The 15,000-nt window shown below is 45.3% G+C and overlaps 1 protein-coding gene across 2 annotated transcripts in view; it reads right to left on the reverse strand.

Moving 5' to 3' along the window:
* The window catches only part of LOC143130694 (ras and Rab interactor 2-like), a 55,126-nt gene that overhangs the window by 9,374 nt on the left and 30,752 nt on the right, over nt 1-15,000 (reverse strand). For both annotated transcript variants that reach the window (XM_076290004.1, XM_076290003.1), the window contains 3 exons: nt 14,916-14,988; nt 10,195-10,286; nt 5,588-7,177 (listed from right to left, as the gene is read on the reverse strand). In XM_076290004.1, the coding sequence (XP_076146119.1) occupies nt 5,588-7,177; nt 10,195-10,286; nt 14,916-14,988 (1,755 nt within the window). The remainder of the gene's footprint in view (nt 1-5,587; nt 7,178-10,194; nt 10,287-14,915; nt 14,989-15,000) is intronic.

A 15,000-nucleotide genomic window follows, 5' to 3' on the forward strand; every position in this document is an offset into this window, starting at 1 on the left:
CTGAGGGGTTTATGGACTTCTACTTCTATTATCCTGTAACTCACCTGTACCACTGTGATATAAAATTTCTAGGCCCGAAATTAGAAATGGGTGTATCTTAGGATCTAAATGTGATAGAAATGTAAACTAAATATGTTTTTCCATGTTTCTGGGCATGAGGAACTCATCTATAGCATTGATAGCACTCTAAGAGGTCAACATCATCAAGTGCAGTGAAGATCACTGGCAAAAGATCCAATGATTGGGCAAATCCAAGTACAAAATGTATAATTTCACCAAATAATTCCATATAAATATGGATATGACAAAAATGTAGCCCTACTTGAACTTGAGCTATCAGAAACTCACAACTTGAACTCCTCTCACAAATCCCCAGTGTAACATTGAACAGGTAACATATCGATATTCTAAAATAGTACAGTTGAACGTTGTTGTAGAGCCCTTAGCTTTTGGGGGTAAGAAAAAGGCCTACAAAACAGCTTTAGTCACTGCAGTCACCAGCACATGTGCAGAGTGCTGTGCACATTAATGCTGCCTTTTTGCATTTACAGTGCCCGGTACAACCCTTTTTACAACCACAGTGCACAAGCTCATAGCATGCCTGTGATGCCTCAGTGAGTATTGTCGAACGTGGCTGCATCTGTATCAATCCATCCCCAGTCTGAAGGACTTGGTAACTGTGGGCTAGGAGCCAAGGCAAGGTTCCATATGTTAGCCTGGTGCATTGCTCTTTTGATGTGTTGCCTCAAAGCAGCTTGTAAGTAATACAGATCCCGTTTACACGAAGGGAAAACACAGACTTTCAACTTGGTTTGGCCTCTCATTTACACGAAAACCACAAAAACGATTTGGAAAACTCCAGTTTCGCAGTTGCATGTAAATAGGGAAACTGGCGTTTTTGCATTGTGACATGTTGGTCTCTCCTTTGTTTTCAAATCTCTGATTGGCCACCTGTTTGCTCGAAGTGTTCATGTCACCCTTCCCCTGCTGTTTTTATCATTGTTAACAGAAATATTGTAAATATTTTCACAAACGAAGGAAGGGGAAATCGTTTCCCCCCCCCCCGAATACCCTGCTATAGCCTATACAGTTAACAACAAAATTATTCATACCCCTGGCAAATATTGATGTAATGTTGATTTTCTCTTGACCAATATGTTTGTTCTGACTGAAAAGGACACTGCCATATGCCAAAAGGTTGTAAGACAATGTGGTAGAAACATGGAATCAACATTTTTTTTTATAAAAAAAGTTTTTATCTTTTTTAACATTTTTATGGAAAATGCCCGCTTATTACACGGCTACTTGCCAACACGAAACAATAAACTCCCCACGATGTGACTCTTTAGTCTACATAGGCTATAGCCTATTTGTTACCGTTTCATCGTGGCTTTTGGTGAGAAACAAATAGTTCGACAACAGCACACGCTGAACTTGAATCAAACATTCTTTAGAACACAGCTGATCAACCGTCTGCTTTCACTTTTTTTTTGGGTGGGGGGGGGGGGGGGGCTTTTTATGGCTTTAATTATAGGATAGTGGAGAATGACAGGAAGTGAGTGGGAGAGAGAGTCAGGGTGGGATCCGGAAAGGAGCACGGGGCGGGAATCGAACCCGGGTCGCAGGTGTACGGTGCAGGTGCCCCAGCCAGTTGCGCCACAGCTGGGGCCTGCTTTCACTTTTGAATGAAGTTCCAGTCCTTGCGTAGTGATATAAAAGACGTGAAATAGAAGCACAAAGCCCATTTTCCTTGACAGCGGTCTGTTATACTTAGCAACGGTCTGTTATTGAGAATTAGCAGACCACCGAACGTTGGGAAGGCCCATTCAAGTGAATGTAGAGCCGTGTAATAATATGGTATTAATATGTTGTTGTTTTTTTTTTACTTGCATAAAACACTGTCCTGCGGTTTATACACAATGCAGCTAATACACAGGAAATTACTGTAATTGACCTCTGCTGATACTGTATGTTTTCATAAGTGAGTGCTTGTATACTAATATAGCTTCACTGGATATGCTTCATGGGATATGGTGCTGGAAGGACTCTCTAGTGCCAAAGAATGTGACCCACACGTTCCAGCAGCCAATCAACTTTCCACCCACTCCCAGTCAGCCCATTGTCCAGGCTTTCTCCAAGAAACTTTCACACGCCGCTTGGTGGCTCCTGTCTGCTTCCTCACAGAGACAGATTTAATCAACCACCCAATCAAGCCATCCCTCTCCCTCCCAGAGAGGCTGTACAGGCTCAGGCTGTACACGGACTGCCTGAAAGTGAAACCTGCTCTGTGATACTGGCACGTACCACATCGCTGGTCAAGTTCTTGCTGTGGTGCTCAGGTCACTGAGTGAAAGGTGTTCTAGAGCAAGGTGTTCTAGAGCGGAGGTGGCCAAATTCTTTCCTACAAAGGGCCAATCCTGCGGGCCCCAAATGGGGCACCCCTGTTCTAGTATCAGCTTCAAATCATGACATGATTTTTTCAAAGCGCTTTACAGCAAAGGGGGAACCTCACTAACCACTGTCAATACCGCATAGTGCCCACCTGAGCTTTGCTGTACACGGACTGCCCGAAATGCAACCTACTGTATGATATTGACATGTACCACTTCACTGATCAAGTTCTTGCTGTGGCGCTCAAGTCACTGAGGGAATGATGTTTCTCAAGTCAGCTTCAAATCTTTCACAAGGCTTTCACAAAGATCCAGGCACACAACGCACTCTGACTGGCATGCTCTTTCCTGGCATCACTCATTGACGACTTTCAAGTGTTGCACAATATTTGTCATCCAGTCCAGTCTCACTGTTAACCAGAATGCTCTTCACTTCCCCATGATACAAACTGGCACTGCACAACAGCCATCTCAGACAAAACAATGTGCAATATCAGTATGATTCAACTATGGTAAAATTATATGCATTCAGTGGAATCTTACTGACGGATGTCCAATGTCCATCATATGTCTATTCTCAGATCAAACACTGGAGTGTCGTGAATACTGAATCAACAAGCACTGCTCGGAGACTATAGTGTCACTTCCCTTTCCTAAAATAACACTGAGGATCACTGCAATCGTGTGTTTTAGAATGGAAACAGAACTGAGTCCATTGACTGGCAATATGTCTGAGGCAACTCAGTATTATACTATGCAAATAGAGCTTCAAAACAAACACGGGTCTCTCTCTCTCTCTCTCTCTCTCTCTCTCTTGGACACTCATAACTCACGCTATGTTGACAGTCTATTCAGCCCCCATCTGCATGTGTAAACACTTCCTGGACTAAAAGGCTACAGGAAAGTCGTTTGCTTATGTCTGCCATGTACTCCTCACCAAAACATTGTCTCCAGTCAAGCACACAGCCTTTATGTGGACTGGATTGATAATCAAAATGTTTTGTTTCTGGAATGTTTTGTTTCACATCACTAGATAAGATCCTCATGAAACACATCCTTTATGTAAATTACTAATCAAAAACAAAAAGAAAAAAGTAAAAAAAAAGTTAAAAAAGAGTTTAAAAAAAACAATGGCCACTTATCATGACCGAACATACTTAATGTCAAATATGATTTCTTACAGGGTTCCCACTCTAAGTCAAATGTAAAATTACATGACTTTTCCTGACCAAAAAATTAATTTCCATGATTTGACAGTCCAGTGACTTGGCAGTCGCGTAGTGTTTAAGGATCGTTTACTTTTTTAGAGCAAGAGATGGGCACTGAATAAACAAAGTTGGGCTACTCAAGCAAGCAGTAAAGCTAATAACCAGATATGCACCAGTTATCCGTGGGAATATTTGTATTAATGTATTTTGAAAACAAAGTTGAATGTCCGCACACTTGCTCCCATTTTGCTTTATCTTTTATTTTTTATTTCACCAGTGTGCGGACATTCAACTTTGTTTTTGATTATTTGACCCTTTTGTCCTGCACCTGCGTTTTGGATGTACGCACCTCTACCTGAGCTATTAATGTATTTTGGCAATGTTCATTCCATGGAATTGTGGAATAGACTTTCCAAAATTCCTTGATATTCCAGAAATTCCATGACCCGTGGGAACCATGTTCTTATCTCTGTATTCTTTGCAAACCCATTGGGGTTCTTTTCAGTGCTTTCACAAAACACTATTCCCATTTTTGGAAGGTAACCTTTACACAACCATGAGCGTTCCAACCACACTGTCATCTTCAGAGGAGCAGTATGTGTTCAAACAGCGAACATTCTCTAATGTGCCCGTGGATTCCAGCACTGCCGAAAACAAGTCAAGTTCACAGCAGTCTGCCAACCACCTCAGTCCAAAATACCTCTGTCCAAAATATCCCAGTCCTGAGGACACAATGACTCTAATGAGCCCTTCATGTCTGCTTATGGAGCCTTTGTTAACCCCTCTGCAGAGTAAAATACTTATAAATGAATACTTACATGCTAATACTTCATACAATACTTAACAGAATGTATTTTCACATTTTTCTTGATGTATGCCTATCTTACTTTAACCAAATCTGCTCATTATATTAAATGTAAAGGCCCAATGTAGGTGAAACAGTTTTTTTACAGTACACTGCTCTTCCATTGAGGTCAATCTTTCCTTTCTGTACAGTGGCTCAACGCCCTGTATTAGAAGGAATCCCTTTCATTTCAGCCATCCGTCTCTCTGAACAAGGCCTGGCTTGTCGTTCTGCACAAAGAACAAAACGTGGCCTAACATGGCCCATACACATTAATAAACATTGCACTGCACACAACCTTTCATGTCTAAATGAAAACTTGTGTCCACTCAGAATACACATACCACACATAAACACACACTCACTCACTCACTCACACACTCTCTCTCTCACATACACACACACACACACACACACACACACACACACACACACACACACACACACACACACACACACACACAGACACACGTCTTTCTCTCAGCTGATCATGCATTTGTTACAGGGCAGTGGATGTATTCTTTTTTGACTTTGTTTTGTTTTGTGACAAAACCACCCAGCCGCACCACTGGCTCCATATAAAGAGGTCATATTTCATTACGGCCCTGTGGCTTTGCGATCCTTCAATTCCTATGTGCTTACTCAGTTGGCATCCACCTGACGAGAGCTTCATACAGCGCGAAGCTCTCCAGCCAAAAATAACAGAGCACGGTTAGTCACTGTGGCCACAGTGACTTGTACTCAAACTCAGAGGATCTCTCTCGGAGGGATTTCTCAATACACTCACATACACTATAGCACACAGAATCACCATGGGATGTTTTTATCAGATGGTATTTACCCATGTAAGTTACAAACAACTCCCAGAGGGTTTGAGAATACAAGCTGAAACTGGGTTTCTTTTTTTACTACTCATGCTCTCACAGTGTAGCATCCTGCTAATATGCTAACACTTGCCAAGCGCTAACTCAATAGGGGTAGCAATATATGAAAAGACATATTGATGTGATTATAATCTAATTTAAATCATTGAAGTGTTATAATCAGCTGTTATGATAAGAAGAGACTGTAAAATATGGTCAGATTATAAGATTAGGTCCCTCAAATGATAAAAAAGGGGAAAGTTTGAAGATGGAGAGTCTTACCTATTTGGTCCTCTGGGATGAAGGACTCGATGGGCGGCTGAAGCTCGGAGCTGTGGATCAGGTAGGCCTTCATCTGCGTGATAAAGTGGCGGAGGGTCTGCAGGAGGTCCAGTGCGGAGGTGTGCAGGCCACCAGCTGCCCCGCCGCCATTCTCTAGCATGAAGCTGACGTAGTCCTGCACCAGGCAGCCGAAGTAGGAGCCCTTGTTGCGGGCGAGCTCGGCCACGCGCCGCACGGCCCTGCGCTCGGGCGTGGTGGCCAGCGATCCCAGCATGCCGCTCACCTTGCGGAACTGTCCCTTGAGCGCGCGCGGGAGGATGTGCAGGGCCGTCGGCCCCGGCAGGGAGCGCGGTCCACCGCGGCCGGGGAGCGCTAGGCGCCCGCGATAGCGGTACGGCGCCTGGAGACGCAGCTGCAGGTCCTGCTCCAGCCCCACGCCGTAGTTGTCGTCGTCATACTCCTCCTCCTCTTCCTCGTCTTCCTCGTCTCCGTCGTCCTCGCTGCTGTGCTCCGCAGGGGCTCGGCCCCGGAGCACAGGCGAGCGCTGGAGGCCGCGGTGGCCGGGGGAGAGGCCCCCCTGGGAGCCGCCGGACGAGGCCGAGGACGAGGAGGTGGTGGTGGAGAAGCTCAGGCAGCTGAGCCGCTGCTCCCTGCCCGAGTGGGACTGCGCCGGCGGCTGGTGGTGCTGAACGGGCTTCCTGGTGGGGCTCGAGCTCGGACTCCGACTCGGGCTGGGAGAAGACGGGCTGCTGGAGTGACCGTGTCCGTGACCGCGACCGCCCTCCCCTCCTCCGGGCGGTGGCGGCGGCGGCGACAACGACAACACGGGCCCCCTGTGGTGGGGCAGCTTGGTTTGCGCCAGCGCCTTGGCGATGGTCTCGTCGTCCAGGGCGATGTGGCAGTAGTGCGAGTCCACGTCGGGCAGCTTCTTCTTGGGCTGCAGCCGGGGCACGGGGATGGGCAGGCCGGGCTTCTTGGTGGCGCCCCGACTTTTGCTGTGGCTGGTGCCCATGTAGGCGGGTGGGGACCTCTGTGGGGACTGCGGACGCCCGGTGGGGGCGGAGGTGGAGGTGGCGCTGCTGTGAAAGGGGCCGGCAGTCTGGAGCATCGTCCTCTGCACAGGGACGGGGGCAGTAGAGGCTCGGGGTCTTAGGGGCCACGACCGCGGGGGAGGAGGTCTCGGAGGTGGGGGTGCCCGAGGCTTCCCGCTAGAGTTCGGTCCGCCCGGGCTCGAGGGGCCCTCGGAGGCCCAAGTGTCCGGCAGGAGCGGCCGATGGGTCGGCCGATGGGTCTGCAGGAAGAGAGGGTTGACGAAGCACAGCGCGGCGGTGCTGGACTGGCTCTTGTCCAGGGGCTGGTGGTGGTGGTGGTGGTGAGGCTGGGGAGGGGGCGCGCTAGCGAGCGACCCAGCTAGAGGAGACTCTTGGTGGGCCGGTGCAGAGCGAGAGCTCCCTTCCTCCACTGGAGCTCCGCAACGCCGAGGACTGAGCCTTCGGCCCTGAGAGAGGCAGTGGGACGGGGAAGAGGTGAAGGAGGAAGAGGAGGAGGAAGAGGCTCGTCTGTTAGCGTGTGGACCAGAGTCCCAGAAGCCTTTTAGAAAGAAAGAGAGAGAGAGAGAGAGAGAGAGAGAAAAAAAAACAAGAACAGAGAGAAAGAAATAAACAATAACAGAACAACACAAAAATGACACAAAATAGTCAACACCCTCTACAGTGCAAGTCCCAGAATCGGAGAGAACTGCCCCTCACAATACGAACCATGAAGTGATTAATCCATAGATGCTAAAGTTTGCATGAGAGGGAGAGAAAGCTGAGCCGCAGGATAGCTAGCACAGGATAGCTTCTTCTCTCTCCATTGCTTTTTGTTTTTCTTCCTTCTCAATGTCTCCAGCAACTTGTCCTCCAATAACTCTGTCTACCACTCCTCCTTCTGTCTGATATATTGTCTTCTTCTTCTTTTTCTTCTTCTCCTCCTCCCTCGTTTCTGGTTGGTAGAGGTCTTGCGCTGGCCCACTGATCCACAGTGGCAGAGCAGCCGTGACAGAGCTGCAGCTGGTTCCAACGCTGATTCACAAATGCCGAAACACACACACGCGCGCGCGCGCACACACACACACACACACACACACATAGACGCCCAGCCTCCACTGACTCACTCATGCAAATAGCCAGGGTAGGCGGACTTTGGAGCTGAGGCGACCCTTTTTTTCCCCGCCCTCCCTCCCTCTCCTCTATTTTTTTTTCTCTGCTCCCTCGCTCTCTCTTGTTTCTCTCCTCCCCCACCGTCCATCAGCTTGCCCTCCCTCTCTTCCTTCCCTTTAGCCGGGTTTCTGTTTTGACGCGATGCAGGATCTGTGTGTGTGTGTGTGTTTCCTGAGCCTTGACCCTTCTAGCTCTGTGGATGCTGGTGTCTATAAGTGTTTGCAACTTTTTTCTGATAAACGTGTCCAGGATACATTTATTATTTCTATAATTAGGGCAGTCAGTCATGTCCGGAGGTTGTTGAGCTCATCCTTAGGGTAGTTCTTTTCAGAATCCAGCTCACCCTAATTCAACAATGCAATCTCAGTACAACTGCACATGACTCTTGCAACACCCATTAAGCTAGTTCATCGATTCTTTACAGTTTAATGTATACGGTTTACGTTACCTGCCAATAACAATATCTCACCAGGGCATACTGACCCTAACGTATGGTCTTACCCTCACTGTAAATGCATAGGCATCCATCTGAATGCAATCTCTGAATCACAGATACTGTAGGAAGGCTACTTCATGGCCCCACAGTCATCTGTGATCTTTGAGTGGCCTGTACTGTAGCTTTCAAAAGGGATCCTATTTCACAGGACTGCCTGGCTGACTGTCTGTGCTTGTACTGTATGAAGCGAATGACGACAACCATGAATGGAGTAGGCCTACCTACACAAGCAGAAAGCACACAGTAACGCACCTGAACAAGTTCAACAGGCAGAGCTAGTGAGGGACCATTCTTACCATTCATCTCACAGCCAACCAGGAATAAGGATGTTTTGCAGGAACAACAGTACTCTTATATAATGTAGACTCTAAATTGTCCTTTAACCACCACCATTTACTCATGATGCACATCGTGGTGTTTTCCCACGTAGGTCCATTTTTGTGCACCTTTAAATAACACCAAAGCGAATGGAAAAGGGATCTTCCTGCAATGAATGAATCACATCTTTAAACACATCCTAAACACTGACATACATGCAAAGAAACACACAAACAGACTGCTCTACGGAAACTCTTGGCAGAGAGACAGAGAGAGAGAGACAGAGAGAGAGAGAGAGAGAGCGCTGGGCGTCTGCTGTGGGGAAGCCCGTGCCTGGTGTTTTCCAGGAGGAGAGACGTCGCTTCAGGAGGCCTCCCAGTGCCCACCACACCCTCCCTCTCTCCCCCCAGCCCTCTAATACCCTCCACCGTCCTGTGGTTACTCACAGGGAGCTCAGCAGGACTGCGAATGACACTGTATCTAACACTGCTCTATTCAACACTGTGTAGTATTTAACACACTGCTCTATTCAACACTGTGTAGTATTTAACACTGTACAGTATTCAACACTGTGTAGTATTGAACACACTGCTCTATTCAACACTGTGTAGTATTTAACACACTGCTCTATTCAACACTGTGTAGTATTTAACACTGTACATAATTCAACACTGTGTAGTATTTAACACACTGCTCTATTCAACACTGTGTAGTATTTAACACTGTACAATATTCAACACTGTGTAATATTTGACACACTGTTGCATTCAACACTGTGTAGTATTTAACACACTGCTCTATTCAACACTGTGCAGTTTTAAACACTGTGCTGTATTCAACACTATTTAACACTGTGTTGTATTCAACACTGTGCAGTTTTCAACACACTGCTCTATTCAACCATGTAGTATTTAACACTGTGCAGTATTCAACAATGTGTAGTATTTGACACACTGTTGTATCCAACACCGTGCAGTATTCAACACTTTCCAGTATTTAACACTGTGCCTTGAGCGGAATAACACTGCCTTTAGCTGCAGTAAGAGCTGTTTGACAGAGACACACACATGCATAAATTACTCTCCACTGCAGACTTTTCTCACCCGACCCCACCCACATCACTGAAGCAACATGTGGGTTTTATTGTTAAAAAACAACACCTGTGTTTACACTTTCAACAACCTTGACATCCCAGAAAACGTAAAACAAGTGTAGAAAACTCTTGTTTTTATAAGACGCAAAAACACTATCTATCTACTCTCGTTTTCTCTATCTCTCTCTCTATATGAAGAGTTTGGTTCCAAAATGCTATATATATTTGAATGAATTTTCATAAATATTTTTTTTATTTTATTTTGATCTTATTCTTTGATTTTAGTGGAACTGTAATTGGGTTATTGTTATTTGATTTATCTTAACTGAATCGATACAACATAATTGCAATATTACCATAAATAACATGGCTTATCAATGTTTTCAAAAATGGAGATATAGCGTTTAGGAACCAAAACCTTCATATCTCCACAAACACATATGTTTGTCTGATCTCTGAGGATAATCAGAAAGAGGGGGCCTTTGTTGCCCCACCATACCTGCCCCTAGCTGGGCCATCTCCTCCAGCTCTGCCTGGCTCTTAGCCGTGGCCACCACTTCCGGAAGCTTCAGGGTAAAGGGCAACACATCCCTGCACAGGAAACACGGGAAACACAATGTGGGTCAAACGACACAGTGGGCAAAGGTAAACTAAACTCAACAAGACAGGACAAACAAAACAGCCAAAAGATATATAGATTCCTGTTATGTTATAAGAATGACAGTACATAATATTTCACTCTGACCTACATATAGGACAAGCCTGGAGAAATAGACAGATATAGATAGATAGCCTTTATTGTCATTGTGCAGTCGCCTGTGCGACAAAATTGGAGTTGCTACATCTGATGAAGTGCATTTTGGGTAAAACAATAACAATAAAAAACATAGCTAAAAAACAAGATGGAACTAAACACTCAGGACAATGACAGTGAACGTGGCATTGTAATACATTAATAACATAGAGAGGGATAATACAGACAGTCTATTTCACATGGAAAGAGTATTGCACTTAAGCGCATGTACTGTACTTTTATCATGAACTGAGGAATTTTAACGTTGACCCCACTTTTATGAGAATGTTTTATTCCTGTTTTACTGAGTTTTTTTTAACCTTCTGTTTTATCTGCTAGTTTGGTTCTCTGTCCATAAAAAACAAAAAAATGACTAGAAAGTACCGTCCCCACTCTCTCCCACGTCTATTCCAACAAGGTGGCAAAGAAGGCCCAGTCCATTTCAGCTGACCCTAGCAACCCCTTGTCCTGCCAGTTTAACCCATTTACTCCTAAAATGCCTGCTAAAAACGCCTATAGAATCCTATGGCATTCTAGACTAAATAACCTTATTTCTGAAAACATACTAAAAATTGTCAACGTCTACCAAAATGTAATATCTAAGCCTCTGTAGCACCTAGAAACATGAAATAAAAAGCATGCTGCGCTACGCAGCATCCAGCGGGAGGGTCAATGTTGCGCTACGCAGCATCCAGCGGGAGGGTCAATGTTGCGTCATGCAGCATCCAGCGCGAATGGGTTAAGCTACTTCCCTCAGGCCGTAGGTACTCCATGCCCAGATGCAGGTCCAATAGACTCATAAACTCCTTGTTTTTTATTTTATTTCATAGGTTTTATGCTTCTGTGTGTCCTTCCAGGGGGCAGCTGGGTGAGCAGGCGGTGTGCGGGATGGACGTGGTCTCTGATGATCCTTTTCGTTCCAGAGAGGCATCGAGATTTGGCCATGTTATCCAGGGTGGGCAGGACAGTTACGAAGTTGGTTTTAAATTTGACTTGATTCAAAGTGGTATTAAAGGAACCGTATGTAAGATTGTGGCCAAAACTGGTACTACAATCACTTTCAAATTACTGTAGAGCAGTGTATCCCCTCCCCCTCCCCCCGGACTGGCAGAGCTGGCAACCCAGATGCCAAAACACTACTGACTTCGTGATTAGTAGATAGGTGGAGGGTGGCGCATCAGGCCAAAACACAACATGAAAAATATCCTGGCCGGATTACTATTGTCAGTGATATAAGTATTTGAAATGAACATGATTTTTAAATGTCTAGCGACATATCAGGGCCATTTTATGATTAATTGAAATACATTTCTTACATACGGTTCCTTTAAAAAGTCTTGAATCTAAGTTGGAAGATCCTGGGGGTACCCTGTCCATGGATTAGTAGATAGAAAACGTCATATTTAAATGTTGTCTTTATCACCCTCTGCAGCTTCTCCTTATCAGCCACTGAGCAGCACAGCAGACCGCACAGTGATGGAGTGTGCTATCGCACTCTCGATGGTGGCAGATTGACACTAGCGCTTTCTAAGACAACATACTAAAAACGTAAACAACATGCACCAGAGTCGGAGTCAGAGAGCCGTGAACCGCTGTGTCCGTGCGTGCTGCCATCTTCATTAACAGATTGCTTTCCGATTTGTGTTATGTTGCATTGAAGTGTGACAGATGTGTTGCATGTTTCCCTTAGAAAACCAAACATGGCATTCCTCCAGCCAACGCTTTTGTGAAAGCTTCCCAGAAAAATTGGTTCACAGTTGGTGGAGGTCCAGCACTGTGATAGCACAGTGTCATACTGAGCGTCGCAACAAAGCCCCCCCCCCAAAAAAAAGATGTTTATTTATGTAACTTCGTTGGAGTTCGTAATGTTTTTGTAAAGCTTTTTTTTAAACTGACAGTGACTGTAGACATTGAATCTAGAGCTGTTTGGATTTCTTGTTACATTTGCCTTTGTAAGTGCATGTAAACTCAAAGCTGACTCTGTGAATCAGTTGGGATTGCGGACGTGAGACTGTGGGACTGTGGGACAGAGTCCGGTTTCCTGCGGGCCACAGTGGGAGTTGGCGTAGCCCGGCATAGCATCCAGCCCACTGCTCCTCCCTGTCTCCCGGTGGGGAGGGCTGAGATAACTGGGCTTAGTTCTCTAAACACCGGCCAAACAGACCAAAGGGCAGCTGAGGTCAAGCCGAGACTAAAGTAAAACACACTTTATAGAAAAACTTAAAACCTACAGGCACTTTTTACTGTAACAGGACTTCTTCCACAACTTCACACTGTCTTTGCTTGTCTTGTCATTTCTCTATGTGCTGCATGCTATACATGTGCTACACAATTCTATACAATGCTATACAAAGATATATGTTTAATGCGTAGTATTGTTTTGCTAGTATAGTATAGTCATGTTGTGCTGTGCTGTGCTGTGTTTCTCTACAGTCACAGCATTCACCCAATCACCATGCAGTGCTGTGAAGTATGCAGGTGTTGTGCTGCACTTGTTAGCTTGATGCTACTTGTTAGCTTGATGCCACCGGTACGCTCAGGCCAATCCAAACTTTTCTCATCTGTTGTTCCTCGTTGGTGGAACACACTGCCAGTTCCTACAAGGGCAGGGACATCCCTCTCCATTTTCAAAAAACTCCTGAAGACCCAGCTCTTTTAGAGAACATCTCCTCAGAGCACCACTTACAACAAGTCTTGCTGATCCTAGCACTTACCACCTGTCTTGAACTGACACTCAACTGTTTAAAAACAGCACTCACTGATGCACTTATTCTTACTGTACTATACCGTTTTTAAATTGTCCTAATAAAATTGTTGAGAGAATTGCTTTAAAACTTAAACTGTTTACCATGTTGTTAGTCGCTTTGGTTAAAAATGCGTCAGCCAAATGTAATGTAATGTAATGTAATGTAATATAATGCTAAAACCATTGCGTTGAGTGCACCAGCACCGATCTACAGCTTCTACAGTAAGTGCACTTGACCCTGATCCTGTGACTGCTCCTGTGTGTGGTGAGTGAGTGCGCTGGCGTTCTCGAGTACTGGTGAGGAAGCGGGAGTGTGTCTGCGGCCTGTGGCCTGCGATCGCATGGCTCTGTGTTTTCGCTCGTGCGCTACGGACGGGTCAGCAGAGGAGGCGCAGCGCCCAGGCCGAGCCAGCCGGACACAAACGCAGAAGTGAGACTGGACGCCACTAGCACGCACACATACACACGCACATGCACACTTGCACACAAACACATATACAGGATAGGAACACAAACATAAACAACACACACAGACACATACACACAAACCTATGCACATCATTGCAGACAGATACACATTGCAGACAGAGCACACATTCAAAACAATTCAAATTCAAAACACACACACACACACACATACAGACACAACAACAAAGACATACACACACACTTTCTGCACACACACACACACACACACTCTCTCTCTCTCTCTCTCTCTCATATTTAATATTTAATATATATAATGTTTAAAAACAAAATGTGCACACCCCAAACACACACAATCTCTCTCTCAAGCGCATATTTAAAAAACACATACACACACACACACACACACACAGGCCGGCCTGCTAACAAATATGTGCTCCCGACAGCGTAAACTAAGTTGTCCCCTGCTGTGCCCAGTCTTCAGCAACAGCAAACAGAGCTAACGGTGTGTGACAGAAGGTGAGTCACAACACAGAGCAGTGCTGAGAAGAGAAAGACAGCTAGAGAACCAAAGAGAGAAAGATATATGGAGAAAAAGAAGAAAGAAAGAAAGAAAGAAAGAAAGAAAGAAAGAAAGAGGCTGCTAACAGTCACAGAGAGACACAGAGAGAGTCAAAGAGAATGTGTTGTTGAACTGTTTCTCGATCATTGCACTTGTTATTCTTGTTATACTTGTTTATCTTTGCAGGATGCTTTTTTAATAGGTAGCCACGGTTACCGAGGTTGTTTAAGTGTGAGACAGAGAGAGACAGAGAAAGAGAGATGTGTGTGTGTGGTCATCACAGACACAAACACAAAAGTGTGTTAAGGAGAGAAGTGAGTTAGAAGTTAAGAGAAGTGAGTTACAAACGTATTTACAATTCCACTGAATAAAGGTTTGGAATCATATAGAAAGAGAGCAAGTAAGAGAATGCACTTGAACTTGTAAACAATGTGTAAAGGAAAATGACAAATGTATAAATTAATGTACAGAACATGACTGTGCCATGAGGTCAATGCTCTCAGTCTTTGGTGTCAAAACAACATTTCCCAAAATGTACAGTACAGGTCCCAAAGTGTGTTTATCAGAAACCTTGCCACATGCTTGTCTTATACAAGCAGCATGTGTTTGTTTGTGTTTATGTGTGTGTGTGTGTGTGTGTGTGTGTGTGTGTGTGTGTGTGTGTGTGTGTGTGTGTGTGTGGTTGTGCTTTACCTGCTGATGCAGTAGAAGGCCACCAGACGGAACAGATCAGCAAAGCTGATTCCGGAACCTTCCAGAGAGAACGCTGATGGATAGA

The sequence above is a fragment of the Alosa pseudoharengus genome, unplaced genomic scaffold (genome assembly GCF_046254945.1).
Source record: "Alosa pseudoharengus isolate Yale_2024_CS ecotype anadromous, Long Island Sound unplaced genomic scaffold, YU_APseudo_1.1 YU_APseudo_1.1_scf_1, whole genome shotgun sequence".
Taxonomy (NCBI): Eukaryota; Metazoa; Chordata; class Actinopteri; order Clupeiformes; family Clupeidae; genus Alosa; species Alosa pseudoharengus.